The sequence below is a fragment of the Diceros bicornis genome, chromosome 3 (genome assembly GCF_020826845.1).
Source record: "Diceros bicornis minor isolate mBicDic1 chromosome 3, mDicBic1.mat.cur, whole genome shotgun sequence".
Lineage (NCBI taxonomy): Eukaryota > Metazoa > Chordata > Mammalia > Perissodactyla > Rhinocerotidae > Diceros > Diceros bicornis.
The window spans coordinates 84,177,748-84,194,449 of NC_080742.1; the positions used below are offsets into that span (position 1 = coordinate 84,177,748).

The window sequence follows — 16,702 nt, forward strand, 5'->3', positions numbered from 1 at the left end:
TTAAAGGAGGTGTTTTTATATGAGGACATGTAAGTAATAATCTCAAAGTAGCAAAAGAGTCTGCTTTTTTCCCCATGACTTGTGGTTATTTGGAGGTATGGGAGAAAGAGCCTTCGAAAAGGCCTTAGAAGAAAAGCCAAGCTTCATTTAAGGCTTTATCTATAAGAAGGGGATAAAGTTTTATGCAAGGAACTTCAGTAAATATTTATTGTGTTCAGAGGCTGTGCCAGGCACTTGCTGGGCACTGAGGATGGAGTCGTGAAGTGAATAGATGAAGTCCTCACCCTCATGTAGCTCACCGTCTGGTGTCTTGCAACTCAAAACATAGTCCACAGACCATCGGTAGCAGCATCATTTGAGAGCTTAGTAGAAATGCATAACGTCAGGCCTCAACTCAGATATACTAAATCAGAATCTGCAGTTTAACGAGATGCCCAGGTGATTTGAATGCACGTTAAAGTTTGGGAAGCAACTAGTCAAGACTTGACTGAGTCAAGTTTTAAACTAGACATGTTGGAAAGTAGAGTGTGTTATAGACATTTACCAGCATCAGCATCTCCTTCCTCTTAGTAGCCACTTTAGTTCAAAGAGAGCCTGCCCCTTCTGGTTATAATTGATCAGGGAGCACCTGACACCAGCTTGACCAATCAGCATTCCTTTCCCAGGTATTTGAAAATGGTAAGGAAAGAGTGATTCTCTTTCTGTTGGTTGGACCACTTAATGAGTAAACTCAAGTAAGTTACAGTGGCCATATTCTGGAAAGCAGAAAAAACTCAAAGGCAAAGAGAGAGAACAATGAAGCAGATGTACGGAGAAAAGCAGAAATGGAGAGAAAATGCTGCTTAAATTCCTGATAGCCTTCCTGTTCCCAATCATTGTCCAATGTATCTCTGTGTTAACACTCCCATATGGTTTATTTAAGCTAATACGATTCAGTGGTTGTTATTGGGAACCAGAGTTCTACTCAACAGAGCACATAAGGGTGAATTTAGAAGGCTCAGAGCAAAGAGAAAAGGGTGGTCTTGCTTTGTAAGTGTGTTGGTTGATGGAGGCTGTTGAGGGACTTGAAGACCTGGAGCAGGAGGTGGCCCACAGCAGGGTGGGGTAGCTCTGTGTGGAGAGAGGACAGGAGAAGTCTTCCAGAGCTCACTGCACACATGACACATGACAAGCACTTACTGATCCCTCACATTGTCTCATTTGATCCCTGCAACAATTCAGCGAGGGAGCTGGTGCTAGCCTCATTTCAGAGAAGGAAAGCGAACTTCAGAGAGGTTAAGTAACTTGTTCATGGCTGCCAGGAAGTGCAAGGCAGTCACGAATTGGACCCAGCTGTGCCAGACTCCAAAGGCCTCCATCTTAACTACTTAAGCACCTCACCTCTATCATAGGCGCTCAATGCAGGTTACACAGCATACCCATGGAACTTTTGAAAAATACAACCGTCCTCCACTCCCATAGATTCCGCCTGGGGCCCGGGTAGAGTATGTTGCAAAAGCACCGCCAGGTGATTCTGCTTTGCACTTACGGACGGACGGGAACTGCTCCCTCATGCAGTCCTTCTTGGTCAGGGAGTCCTAAGCCTGTCTGTGCATCAGAATCGTTGGGATGTGGTAATAATACAGAGTCTGGGGCCCAGACTCAGGTTTACAGAAGCGGTATTTGGGGCTAGGGCCCCAGAATCCGAATGTTCAAAGACTGACTTGAGACTTGCTGCTCCTCACAGGCCTTCCCGCCGGTCGGCCAGTTCAAGCGGTAATCCCGGGGCGCTCCGCCAGGGGGCGCAGGGGCGCCAAGAGCTGCTTCCGGGTGAGGCGAAGAGAAGCGGCCGGAGGAGCGGGCGGGGCGGGGCGTGACCCGGAAGCCGAAGGCGGGTTCCGCCCTTCGCGCCGGGGAGGCAGGCTGGGACCGGCGCACGGGACGCAGCCGCCCTTCGCGCCCTCCCGGCGGACATCATGCTCCAGTTCCTGGTGAGTGGAGCTGCCGAGGAGCGGGCTGGGGGCTCGGCTCAGGTCTCGGGACCCCGCAGCCCCCGCGCCTGCTCGTCGCCTCGCCGCTCGGGGTGAGCTGCGGGGTTTTGTGTCTGCCGCGCCCGCATCCCTTTGGTAGTGTTTTTCTGCAGCCATTCAAGTCCCCAAAACTTTGAGGTGTTGGACGGAGCGTGCACTTTCAGAGCTCCTTGTCGTTTGCCGTGCCCTGCGGGCACCGTGTCATCTCGGGTTAAAGTCTCGGGGTCCTTAGTGACTTTTCATAACCGTCCCCCCTTCAGCCCTTCCGGCCCCCAGCGTAGACACGTCCTCATCCTGACTTAGAGCCTTGCTGGTTGGCGGGTTTGAGGACCTAGGAGGGCGGGGAGGCCAGGAATAAACTCTAGATTAGTAAGCCGCCTCACGAGGCGCAGACACAGGGTCGGAGTCAGAGGCTTAAGGAGAGGCTCGTCAGAGCTTTTATAGCTTCCAGACTGTGAGGGTGGCTGGCTGCTGGCATGAGTCAGACCCTGGTCTACAAGTAATTTTTCCCGAATGCTCGTTTTGGGGAAAAATGAGTGTTGCCGTGAGTAAACGAATTATTTCTCATGGCTCTTTATTTCAGTTAAAAACGGGTGTTCTGGCAAAACTCAGTGTATTTCACATTGCCTGGTGGAGGTTTCAGGAGGTCTTGCCAGTCAAATTTCCAAGTGAAAGTCTTTCTTCCAAGCTTTTGTGCCTTCGAAACTTGGTGCTTTCAATCTCTAATTCTGATGAGAAGCAGGTATTCTGGTATCATCTGTGTGGCCAGTGGAAATCTGGTGCTCTGGGCATGAGATGCTTTCCCAATGTTATATTCTTTATCAAAGAGATTAAAGAAGAAAAAGAATGCCCGTTTTGTTCTTTTTGAGATGGTAATTGATTTTTAATTCTTTAGGCCAAAAGGGGGTATCCTTCACATAAGCTGCCCAACTAGACAGGGTGGCTGCTCTGCCTCTGGAAGTTTCTCCAGTGTCCTAGCTAGGTGTTAGCTTAGGAGTCAACAGAAATAATTACTGTCGTTTAGTTGTAGGAAATACTCAGCGTAAAAACAATAGCCGTTAGCCCAAAAGTGTAAGATGATATAATTGGCCGCCTACTCCAGCTATGGCTCATTGATTAACTGGGAGAACATTGATTCAATTATAGTACTTTGTGAGGGCTTTTGTAGAGTGAGTTTATTTGGTTTTGGAATAAACTTTTGCTGGGTATAAATATGGGTGTGACTGATTTGAGAATTCAGAATTCTCAGTATGTAAGGACAAATGCTGAAGCCATTCATTAAATTCCTAGCTCAGAAGGAACTGGAACACCGGGTGTTCTCTTGCGGTCTGTTCTCCCTCTTCCTCATTGCACTTGTGAAAAGAAGTGGATAGCATTATTTTTCACCTTGATTCTGCCTCTGTCAAATGATTCACTAACTGTGAATTGGGCAGATCTTTCTTTTTGCCTTCAGGCATTTCGTCTATAAAACAATGGGGTCGAAGTAGATGATCCCTAAATTCTCTTCTAGCTTTTAACCTGTGACATCATGTCCTAGTGCTTAAGGGCTTCAGTTTCCACATCTGAGAATGGGAGCCTACCTCTTGGTTTTGTTGTGAGGAATAAAAATGAGTTAATACATTAGAGTACTTAATGACACTTAAAAAGGAAACAAGACACAGATATTGTTCAGTTTCTCTTTTACAAGATATCAGTTGAACTCTGATTTAGTTTCTTCTCAGAAATGGGGATTAGTTTATCCGCAGAAGGGTAGGTGAGGGGAAGAGTTTTGGAAGTGATGGAACAGTCACAAGTTAAACGTGTGCCCTGTCATCACACATTTTGGAACCTTCCGGGATGTTTCCTGCAGTTGTCATTTCCTGGAACACTATTTGAAAACCACTGCACCCGATTGTGTTGCTTATATATTCATTGGTCCATATATTAAAATATTCACCATCATCCCAACCTCGAAAACTTGTGCCTGTGGTCCTGCTGCCTCTTTTCCCCTTCTTCTCACTGCAGTAGCTTCCGTAATTGCAGTAAGCTTTAGCTACAGTTGTTGTAAGGAAACTTTTGAAGCTTTTGATGGGAAGCCTGACGTGATGGCCCTGCGGGGGGCTTTGTGTACAGTGCTGTGGTACTGTGAGTGGGGTCACATGTCGCTTTTCTTACCTCTTGAAGTGGCAGCGCTTGGTACCCTTCTTTAATCCCTACTCCCTTGGCCTTGGGATCCCGCGTCTCAGTACTTGCTAATGTTCTTTCACATGATAACACACAGGGAATTATTTTTACGGAAGAACCTGCGCAGAGTGAAGGTGACTGGCTCTGGGTGCTGGCCGCTCCCAGGGCTGAAGAGATCAGTATTTTGGTGCACCAGTTGGGAAATGGCACTATGTAATCTCTCCTGTTTGTACTGGCTGCTTTTCCATTTTGGTTTCTGGTTGTTTCTCAAGACTCAGTCCTTGACTCTCTCCTCTTCTCTTCAAACCCACCCTTAGGAGGTGTATTCCTTGTCATGCCATCGTGTTCACCTCTTTGCTAACAGCTTCCAAAACTACCCTGAGTCCTTTTCTCTGAGTTTTCTGTTGCCTGTCATCAACTGCCTACTGAACATCTCCTGTCACACCGTCTATCTCAGACCCAACACGTCTGGACTCATTACCTCTTCCTTTCCTCACCCTGTAACCCACATCCCAACACCTAACTTCTTTCTCTGTTCCCTTGCTCTGGCTTTCTCCATTTGAAATACTGACGTACCTTTAATTTTTTCTCTTCTTCATTCTCCATATCATTTAGCTCCTATGTGCCTGGCACATATATTTACTTGCTATGTAATCTTTGGCAAGTTACTTAACTGCTCTGTGCCTCAGTTTCCCCAACATAAACTGGACAGTAACAGTACCTGCTTTATAAGGTTTTGAAGAGCATGAGTTAATTCATGAAAGAGAGTTAGAATGCTACCTTGCACATAGTAAGCACTCAGTAAATATTAACTGCTGTTTTAAACCATCAAGTCTTCGTTACTCACCTATGAAAAGTTCTGACTTTATGTTCCCACTGCCAAGTTCATGGAGCAGGTCTTTTTCACTCCACCCTTGGACTGGCTACACTAGCTCAGCTGGTGTAGATATGACAGGTTTTGAGTTGGAAGAGTTATTTTAGGTTCTCTAGTCCAGCTAACATGCTGATGCTTCAGTCTCCACTACTAAGGGGACATCCAGTTTATGCTCGGTCACCTCAAGTTACAGCAGGCTCACTATTTCCTCAGGTAACCTCTTTCACTTTTGGTCAATATCTCCTTACCTAGATATTATACCTAGAACTATAATACCTAGAACTACTTGTCTAGTTCTAATCCTTGATGTTAAAGAGCAGTTCTAATCCACATGATAACCCTTTACGTATTTGAAGAGCATTATCTTGGTACCTCTCTCTATCTTCCTACCCCTATGAATCTCTTATTTAGGCTAAACATCTCTACTTCTTCCACCCATTCTTCATCATTTTAGGTTCATGCTGGTTACCCTTCTCTGAATATTCTAGTTTGTGAATCCTTTTTTAAAATGTGCCACTCCCATTATAGTCTGATCAGCCAGAGAAAAGCACGACGGTTGCCTCTATGTGTTTCCCTCGATGACCTTAGTTTTGTCTTGTCTTGCAGCCACCAGAGTAATCCTCCAGGATTAATTGCCTTATTTGCATGCTTAGAAACTGTCAGTGGTCCCTGTGTCCTTCCATATCAAATCCTAACCACTTTTACTTGATGTTCAAGGTTTGCTAATCTGGCCCTATTTTCCTTTCCCCCTGCCCTTCAACATATACCCTCTGTTTTCGATTGCCCGGGCTAATCTTAGTGATCCAGACCAACCTGTGGACCTTCTTGCCTTCACACCTTCATACCTTCTCACATGGTTTTGCCTTTATCCTCCTTTTTGCCTTACCAGCTACTCTTAAGGCCCAGCTCCCATCTTTTTCCACGAGCCTTCTTGATGATTTTAAGCTCCTTTAGGTCTTACATGTCTTTCATCAGTGTTTTATTGTCTTCTCAGTAACAGTCTTGTACCTTCTTTGTTATATTTATTCCTAGGTACTTTTTAGTGTAGTTGTTGTGAGTGGCATCCTTTTTAAAATTATGTTTTCAAATTCTTTGTTGCTGATGTATAGAAATGCTAATAATTTTGGTGTATTGATTTTGCATCCGGTAATCTTGCCAATCTTTTATCTCCAGTAGTTTGTAGGTTCACTTGGAAGTGAATCAGTGGAGGCAGTACTGTGTATCTCCAGTGAAGGCAAAAATGACAAATTTTGTGTTCTTTTCCAATTTCTCTCTCTCTCTCTCTCAAGTTAAGACTTCAAGTAGTGAGAGTGGATATCCTAGTTTTGTTTCTGCTTTTAGTGGAAATGCTTCTCAGGTTTTAGTATGGTATTTGTGTATCTGATATTTTCTAACAGATTAAGGAGATTCTCTTTTATTTCTAGTTTGAGTTTTTATTGTGATTGGTTGTTGAATTTTATCATGCTCTTTCCCCATCTGGTGATCATATGATTTTTCTCCTTTAATATGTTAATACGAGTAATGTTAGATTTCTAACACAAAGCACTTAAACCATGTGGCCCATTCAGACCATCATTTGGTGATGAGTCCCAAGCACGTGGTGCTTAGTCAATACTTTGTGATTGATTTCATTTATTTAATTAGATATTCCTCTTTTGCCTAATTACTACTGTCAGATATTCGTAAGATATTTGAATATTTGAATCAGCTTCCTTGAGAACAGGCAAACCAGTTCTATCTGATGTACCTCTTTCTGGAGTGTTACTGGCTAACTTTTTCATGAATGTCCCTATCCAATTTACTGGCTCAATTGAAGAATTAACAGTTTGTTTTCTTTCTTCATTCTCTAAGGAAAATTAGTGAATATAAAACCTAGCTTACATTTTAGAAATGTGTTTCTCTGTGGTGGTAGTAGAAGGGATATAGGTTATATCCTCAGCAGATTTTTGTTTTAATGTGCAGAATGTGGGTTTTATTATTACTTGAAGCAGTTGTTAAACACATTTGATAATGTTCTTCACACCAAGTCCTAAGTGTTTAAAGACTAAGGCACAAACAAGGGTGACTTTTTTCCCTGCTTCCTTGAAATGGAGAGGTCTTCTGACTGCTTCTCCAGCTGAGACTAAAACTGAGAAATAACATTATCAGTTTATCTTTTATTAATGTTACATAGTGTATATTCTTGGTTTTCTTGTCAGTGTGTAGCTTTTCTCACCTGAAACCATAAAACATTTTTAAGTATCCTTTTGAATGCTAGTGGTAGCTACACTTGCTACATAAAATGAAATTATTTTTAGATTTCTTAAACCCTTGTCAGTAAATATAGTTCTATGTCATAACTTGGGTTTGGGTATATACTTTTTGAAAATGTAATTTGATGTCATATTTCAGACTTGTCAGATAGTATTCACTCTGGGCTATTGCCAGGGCCATCCACAGACAAAAGTTGTAGCTTTATTTGCTGGTCTACACACATAACAACTTTTTGATTGGGAGAGTCGAGCAGCGAATGATGAGAAGAATCAGACTGATTTTGGAGTGGCTTTCTTCTTTTTAAGACTTAGTGCTTCTTTATGGTAATAGATGTAGTGTCGTGACTAACCTACTCACGTGTCCATACATAAAAGAGTCAGCTGACAGCATTTTCCATGGAGCTCTCATATACAAAGCCAGCCATTTATCTGAGTGGGCCTCCTTTTTTCACTCTGACATTTCCATTCTTTTTAAACGTTTGTCCAATCTGAAGACCTTGAAGTTATCTTTGATTTCCTCAGTTTTATACCATAGAGCTGACATTTTACCAAATCTTATTGATGTTTTTGAGAGTTTTGAGATATAATTCACATATCATACAATTCACCCATTTAAAATGTAGAATTTAGGGGGGCCGGACCAGTAGCGTAGTGGTTAAGTTCACGTGCTCCACTTCAGCAGCCCAGGGTTTCTGAGTTTGGGTCCCGGGTGCAGACCTACACACTACTCATCAAGCCATGCTGTGGAGGTGTCCCACATACAAAATAGAGGAAGATTGGCACAGATGTTAGCTCAGGGACAGTCTTCCTCAAGCAAAAAGAGGAGGATTGGCAACAGATGTTAGCTCAGGGCCAGTCTTCCTCACTGAAAAAAAAAAAATTTAATGGTCTATAATATGTTCACAGAGTTGTGCAACCGTCACCACAATCTAATTTTTATGTCTAGTATTTCATTGCCCCCAAAAGAAACGCCATATGTTAGCATTCATTTCTCATTCCCCTCACCCCTAACCCAGGAAAATCACTAATTTATTTCGTTTGTCTGTGGATTTGCCTGTTCTGGACATTTCTTTAAGTGGAATCATATAATAAGTGATCTTTCTCACTGCCTTTCATTTATCGTAATGTTTTCAAGGTTCATCAGTGTTATAACGTGAATCAGTACTTCATTTCTTTTTATGGCTCATTAATTACATTATATGGATATAACACATTTTGTTAATCCATTCCCAGTTGACGGACATTTGTGTTCTCACCTTTTGGCTGTTATGAACAATCTTGCTATGAACGTTCATGTACAAGTTTTTGTCTGGATATGTGTTTCAGTTCTCTTGTGTATATACCCTAAAGGGGAATTGCTGCATCATATGATAACTCTGTGCTCAACTTTTTGAGGAATTACTAGACTGTTTTCCAAAGTGGCTGCACCATTTTACATTCCCACCAGCAATGTATGAAGGTTCCAGTTTCTCCATGTCCTTGCCAACACTTGTTCATGTTTTCAATTAAAGTCATCCTAGTGGGTGTGACGTGGCACCTCATTGAGGTTTTGATTTGCATTTCCTTAATGACTAATGATGTTGAGCATCTTTTCATGTGCTTGTGGCCATTTATTTGTATATCTTCTTTGGAGAAATGTCTGTTCAAATCCTTTGCCCATTTTTGAGTTGTCTTTTTATCATTCAGTCATAAGAATTCCTTATATATTCTGGATACTAGTCCCTTATCAGATGTATGATTTGCACATATTTTATTCCATTCTGGGGGTTATCTTTTCACTTCCCTGATGGTATTCTCTGAAACACAAAAATTTTAATTTTGATAAAGTCCAATTTATTTTTTCTTTTGTCACTTGTGCTTTTGGTGTTATACCTAAGAAACCATTGCTACCTCAAGGTCATGAAGATTTACTCCTATGTTTTCTCCTAAAAGATTTATGGTTTTAGCTCTTACATTTAGACCTTTGATCCATTTTGAGTTAAGTTTTGTGTATGATGTGAGATAGGGGTCCAGCTTCATTCTTTTGCATGTGGATATCCAGTTGTCCTAGCATCCTATCTTGAAAAGACTACTCTTTCTCCCTTTGAATGTCTTAGCACTGTTGTTGAAAATCACTTGATCATAGATGTAAAGGTTTATTCCTGGACCCTCCATTCTGTTTTATTGATCTTCATTGATTTTTAAGAAGAAAAACCATTCGTGTTGCTTGCCATCTCCTGTGCCACCACACTAATCTGGGCCTTCTCTAAGCTGTATTTATTCAGCCTTTTTTGAGTACAGCTGCCAGGTGAATGCTTACAAAGCAGTGCTTTCATCATGTTGCTGCTGGTAAAGAGTAGTCAGTGGCTCCCTACCATTTTTGCATGTGAACTAAACTCCCTTGCTTGCTTTTTGAGGTCCATCAGCTAGCCCTGCCAAGATCTCCATTTTTAAATTCAAGTTCTCTTTTGCTATTCAGGCCTGTTTCTTTTATTCAGGTCATCACATCCTCATTCCAATTTGTGCCTTGATTCTCCACATTCAGTTCCCTTCCCAGTTTAAGTTTTAAGGTTTCCTCAGCATGTTTAGAGCCTTTAATAACAAGTTCAGGTACATTGATCTCTTTCAGATATGGTTTCTTAAAAGAATCACTTCTGTAAGTGATTTTGCTGCTAATGCAGGACCCAGTTCTGGTTAGTTTTTCTTGCGTTTGTTACATTCAGGATCCCCTGCTGGGTGCTGCCTTCTGTTGCTGTATAACTCTTTTACTTATATGTAGCTCTTCTTCCTATACATCATATAAATTCTTTAAGGTTAGAGACCATTTTATAATCCTTTCACAGGGCTGAATATAAAGTTGATTTTTAGGATATAAGGGTCTGCAGTCCTTTAATCAAAACCTTTGGGGGCCAGATGTATTTGGGAAATCAGATTTTTTTCTTATTTTAGAAGAAGTACTGTATTTGCATATACAAATACTTTGTTACCTGACAACTCCAGCAGGTGCTAACATCCATGCCAATCCTCTTCTTTTTGCTGAGGAAGACCTGCCCTGAGCTAACATCTATTGCCAGTCCTCCTCCTTTTTTTTCCCCAAAGCCCCAGTAGATAGTTGTATGTCATAGTTGCACATCCTTCTTAGTTGCTGTATGTGGGACGCTGCCTCAGCATGGCCGGACAAGCAGTGCGTAAGTGCGCACCCAGGATCCGAACCCGGGCCGCCAGTAGCGGAGCGCGTGCACCCAACCGCCAAGCCAGGGGATCCTATGTTTAAAGATTGCTATTTCTAAACCAAAAAATGAGTATTTGTACTAAAGTGCGATAAATAAAGAGACTATCAATAGTCTCATATCAGTTCGGGTCAGGTGTGATTTTGCTGCCAAATGAGTTATGTTGAATATTAGTTTGAATAGAGTTTTGAGTTTCAGAATTGTGGATAATGGATTGTGGAGCTTCACTGATTCTAGGTGTACTGTGTAATTCTAGAGTTGGAAAGCGCTGTCTCTTCTAGTGTGCACTGCTCTGTGCCAGTTGACTTCCCTCCTGGGGCTCTTAGCTGCAGCCTCTTCTCCCGCCCATTTGTCCTTTACACCATTTTCCTCATGTCACTCCTCTGTCCCCAGACTTTCGGTGTTTTACTGTTTATTGTCCCCAATGTGTTTGTGAGAAGAAGCTACATATTTCTGAAGTCTCAAAATGATTGTGGAGAGGGTGTGATAGTTGTGTATGTAGTGTTGAGCTCTGGAAGAAGGCATTCCCCTTCTTTCTGCACTGACTTCTCTGCAGGGAATACCATGGCGGGGACCATGTGATGCAAAGGGGTCAGACCGTGATGATGGCATCCAGCCATCTGGATGGACTACTGACGAGGCTTCCAGGTCTTGGCCTGGAAGAAGTTAAGCATTCTTGGCCTGCAGAGAGTTTTCAGACTCATTCAAGACCTTCTATCATCTGGCTCCAGTCCGACTTTTCAGACTTATGAGTCACTGTTCCTCAGATTTAGATTTTACTTTTTTAGATTTTTTATTTATTTATATTTTTAATTGTATCCTGTCTAAACTTGCCTATTGACCATCCCATGAACAGCATATAAATGCTTTTCTGGCTTCATGCATTTTCCCCAGCATTTCTCTTAATATGCGACATTTCTCTTCTTATATTGTGTATCTAGTTTTAGATTATCCCATTGGTAGACCTGGCAGTATTCTGAAATCAGAATTGGATTATGACTTATTTAGAGGCCCATGATTTGTGTTTTGTGTTTTAAAATAACTGCTATTTTTTCATGTGCCCTGATGCCTGGTGAAGTTGCCAAAATGAAGCCACGTTAGATATGCCATATTTATCCTGAGACACATATGGTAGGAACCAGGAATCTAGAATGTTGGAGGTGGAAGGAACATTGTTGGTGTAATGTTTTATAAATCAGGAAATTCAAATCAGCAAAGCTCCGAAGAGGTTAAGTGTCTTGCCTAGAGGTACACAGCTATGTACCAGAACGTAGAACCAGAGCTCTAGTTTACTTTTCTTGAAATTTTTTCAACCCTGTGTTCTTTCTGTTTAGTGTTAGAGCTGACATTCTCAGTTGATTTTTTTTCTCTTCTTTTAAGCAAATCTAATACTCTTTATGAATTTGAAAAACCTCTGTCTATTTGGTTTTAACCCATAGGAATGAAAAAAAAATCATTTTGCTTCTTGGTGCCATGTTGTTAAAAATAGTATTTCACAAGATGTATCTGATTAATCAAATCATCAGAAAATGGTCTACAATTAGAGACTAGATAGCCTGTTTTATGCTTCTTAATTTACTAACAACAAACCAATTTAAATTATGCTTTTGGTGTTTAAAGCTTAGTAAGCATCAAGCATTATGTTTACTATGCATCTCCACCTGGAAGCCAAGGTTAGACCACGCCATGTATTACTGATGGTTTATTGACTAGGAGCAACACGGATTAAAGAAAGTGATGAGAAAAAATTAGATGCTGGTTCAGATTTATGAAATTAGAAATTAGGCATCCAGTTGGAAGTTCTTAATTATTGGGGGAAGAAAACCTTCAGGGAATTATAAATTATCGTTAAAACTCAAAGCTTAAGGAGCTTTGGCTCTTTTGGTGTGAATGGAGTTTTTTAAATTTTCATGAGACAGTTTCTGTTCAGGAAAATAGTCACCCAGTGGGATAAATATTTATAGTTCTCTAAAAATCATGCCTGTCTCTCTTGTCACTGAGTAAGAGCTGGTTAGGGGACCTGTGTTCCCCGCAGGTCTTAAGTGTCCTGCCCATTAGACTCTGCGTGGCAGAGTTCTAAGCCATATTCTCTCTCAGTTGGATGTTAGAGTTTCCTGTTCTTTTCTGTCATTGTATACAGCCATGCCCCGCATAATGACGTTTCGGTCAACAACAGACCACGTATACAGTGGTGGTCCCATAAGATTAGTACGGTATAGCCTAAGTATGTGGTAGGCTATACCATCTAGGTTTGTGTAAGTGCACTCTGTGATGTTTGCACAAGGATGAAATTGCCTAATGACACGATTTTCAGAATGTATCCCCATCGACACACAACTGTATTTTAGTTGTTGAGTGTGAATCTAATTTAGATTGTCCTGTGCTCCTTCTTGTGAATGACGCTGAACAAGTTACTTCACTATCCTGGCCCTCAGGTTCCTCTTGAAATATGAAGAGATTGAACTGTGCAAGTCCCTCCGTTTTCTGAGATTCTGTAATTTAGCCAAATACTTTTTTTTAATTGAATAATTTTTATTTGATGTAGCAAGGAATAACAATACTCATAACCAAAAAAAAAGAAGAAAAAAGACAAAAAACATTGCAGCTTTTAACAAGAATCAGAACTTTGGCTTGGATTTCCAGAACTTACAGTCAAGTATTTATGACAGTTCTGAGGGGCAAGGAGAATTTAGGGTAGATTTGTTCAGTGCTGCCGTTTATTCTTTTGTATGCTCTTTAACCCTTGGGAGGATATTTCTATGTTTATTTTATAGAAGAAAGATGTGAATTTCACACTGTGCACAGCCTAGACTGGACGCTAGGGTCTTTAACTGTCCTGAGCTCCTTAGGAAAATATTGTCTGTGTAGTTTGGTTTGGTATTAGATGGCACAGAACTCAGTATCCAGTGTAACTCTTCCTGTTCTATTCTTTCAGCTTGGATTTGCTTTTGGCAACGTGGTTGGAATGTATCTGGCTCAGAACTATGACGTAAGTGACCATATCCATGTCATCCTTGATTCCACGTAACTAATTTCTAGTGACTTGTATCTGTTGAAGTAAGGTGTGCCTTCTAGCATAAATGAGGTCCATAGGTCTGAGGAAAAAGTTCTGAATTTTGTGGAAAGATTTTCCATTGTTGGAAAAAATAATAGGACTCACAGAAGCATCTGTCCTCCGTATCACCACAAGAGGGCAAAATCCCATCAGTTTAGGTGGTCTCATGATGATCCTGAACTGTGTTTGTTAGCCCAGAGTAATTATTATTTTAGATTCTTACAGTTCTATGGAAAATCATGTGAGAATTTACAGATTAGTTGGATAATCTTTTCAGCCCCCCTACCCAGTAGCAGAGATGATGGAGAATTTTGGAGATGGACCTATAGAGTGCAGCATGTTTAAGGACAGAGTTTTATGGAGTGGGAGTTGTATTAGTTCACTTTACTGATGGGGAATTTGAAAACCAGGTGACACAACTGCTCGTGAATGGGGATCCTGGAAAGATAATGTTTGTTTTAAAGAGACAAGAAAGGGAAACACGACTAACTTTTGATTTGTTTTGTAGTGAAGCTTTTAGTGTGACAAAGGGAATTCTCTTTGTCAACCTTCACTTGAGTCATATGATTTTCTAGGCAGGGGCTTTATTAATTTATATCACATTTATTATTTATATAACTTTTACTTGGCACTGGATTGAGGGGCTAAATGGGTATAAGTAGAAGTCAGGATCTGGTTTCAGAAAGGGAGCTGACTTTAACTTTCAACTTCTGATATCCTTCTTATGCAGTTATGAGGCTAAGAAATACCACTATTTAGCAGGCCTCTTAGGAAAATAAAAACTTGTACAACAATTTATCTTTGGAGGAAGAGAAAATAATATTGATTAGGTAGATGCAAAATTATGATAATCTTTTTTCTCTTTAAAGATACCAAACCTGGCTAAAAAACTTGAAGATATTAAAAAGGACTTGGATGCCAAGAAGAAACCCCCTAGTTCATGAGGCCGACTCCAGCACTGCCTTCTGGATGTACTGATTCTGCTGCTCTTGAGGGCCTCCTTTACCATCTGAACCAAAAGCTTTTGTTTTCATCTCCAGCTTCAGTGCGTTTCTTCTTTGCTGGACCCTGCGTTGCCTTAGAGCACAACTGGGGCCACAATTAAGAACTACCCTTACTTCTCCAGCATCCTCACCTCTGCCCTTCTTCCTTCCAGCCGCTTGGGAGGTCCTAAGACTGGAATTATGGTGCTAGATTAGTAAACATGACCTTTAATTAGTAGTCACCCCGTTATTCCTTGTGATCTCTACTATGTTTTTTCAAAAGAGAAATGGATGAGTTTTGTATAGCTGATTAGATATAAATGATGCTGATTTCACAGTTTAGAAATTAAAATGGGTGTTTAAACATTTAGTACTAAATTACATTGTTTCAAAGTAATTAAAATTGAAATCTAGAAGCCAGTTTCTGGTGAATTATCTATTTTATACTGTTGTCAGGCAGCTCCATAATTGCTAGTTTAACCAATAAATCAATTTACTATTCATCAACTTGAGAAACTATATTCTGAGAACCCTGTCAGGAACTGGGGAATTTAAAAATACGTAAAATAATGGCCTTTGTCCTCAGTAGAATTCATAGGCTAGTATGCATATTTTTCCTTAATGATGCACTTGATCTGGCTCTTTTCCCTCAGAAGAATCACACTTATTATAAGGAGTTACAGGTGCATTTGACATTACATGGTGGATAAATGAGAAGTTATCTATAAAAGAAATTCTATGCCTTTTCACATTAAAAAAAAGTATTTACATTATAACTTTATAGTGATTCTCATAAGAAAACTTTTCTTTTTTGTTTTTTTCTGCAATCAGAAATTATTCTTGTAATTTGTCAAACATATAATCAGTCCATTTTTTTTTTTTAGTCCATATTTTTTTAATTGGGGAAAAAAAAAGTTTAAATATGTAACTTTTCCCCTGGGTCAAGATACAAGAGTGAGTTAGAGTAAAGGCCCTCCCTCCCCTGTCCTCCAGCACTGTCACCAGTTTCCTGTATACTTTGAGAAGGATTCTGTGCCTAAACAAACACATGTGTGCACGGGGGTTTTATTGAAATGATAGCAAACTATACACAGAGTTTGCCCCCTTTTTTTAGATGGAGATCATTCAATATCAGTATGTAAGGAACAAAGAACTTCTTTCCTTTTTTGGCTACATAAGGTTCTATTGAATGTATACACCAAAATTTATTTAATCTGCTACTGATGAATGTTTAGCGTGTTTCCTGTCTTTTGCTATTATAGTGATAACCTTGAACCTAATGTTATTTTACATATCTATGCAGGGTGAAGCTGTAAGCTAAAATCCTAAAAGTGTAATTTCCACTAAATATATAGTCCCACTTCATTGGGTGTTTTGTTTCAGAGGGCTTGGGCAGCTTCACTGATAATGCCATTTCTGAAGACATTTTAGCAGAATCAGTAAACTGGGAGAATTATTTGGAGACACCTTTTTTTCAGACAATGATGACACTGATATTATATGTGATTATAAAATAAAGTGATTCTGCTTCTGTTTGAATCATGTATGGATCTCTCATACATAGAGATAACTTTTACCTCTATCAGGTTGTCCTGGGTGTGAGACAGATTAAGATCATATTATGATTTGGCTTCTCTCTAGCAGTGTGATCATAGGCAAGTGGCTTATTTTTCTGAAACTGTTGTATTCTCTGTAAGGTACGGATGCAATACCTACCTCATAGGACTTCCATGAGAAGTAATTGAGATAATGTATGTGATGTGTTGCACAGTGCTTTGCAAATTATCCAATAAATAGTAGATATTAGTCCAATCATGCTGCTTTTGGTTAGAGTACTTTGTTTTTCTGCAGTAACTTTCGGAACTAGTTTATGAACCATGCAAAATTTGTCATTATTCTGTGGTTACTCTCTTGGTTGTTGATGAAAATCTATAGTATCCACCTTGATCATACCACTTGGCTCACAAGATTTGATTTTCAGTGACTCAGTTGTTAGGAGAATGAACTACAGCCTCAAAGGGTAAAGGGTTACCATCCTTGAGGGTATTCAAAATGCCACAGGCTTAGAAATCGGTTTCCGAAGAGGGATTCCTTGTTATCAGCCTTGGTAGCAGTGTTATTTGTGTGTGTGGTCTCCCAGAGTGGTTTCTTTGGGCG

The 16,702-nt window shown here is 40.4% G+C and overlaps 1 protein-coding gene across 1 annotated transcript; it reads left to right on the forward strand.

The window, feature by feature from the left end:
* Positions 1-1,879: 1,879 nt before the first annotated feature.
* STMP1 (short transmembrane mitochondrial protein 1) lies at positions 1,880-16,362 on the forward strand. The gene is made up of 3 exons (XM_058530847.1): positions 1,880-1,970; positions 13,443-13,496; positions 14,432-16,362. Exons 1-3 carry the CDS (start codon positions 1,956-1,958, stop codon positions 14,504-14,506), a joined length of 144 nt encoding a protein of 47 aa, XP_058386830.1. The 5' UTR covers positions 1,880-1,955; the 3' UTR covers positions 14,507-16,362.
* Positions 16,363-16,702: the final 340 nt, after the last annotated feature.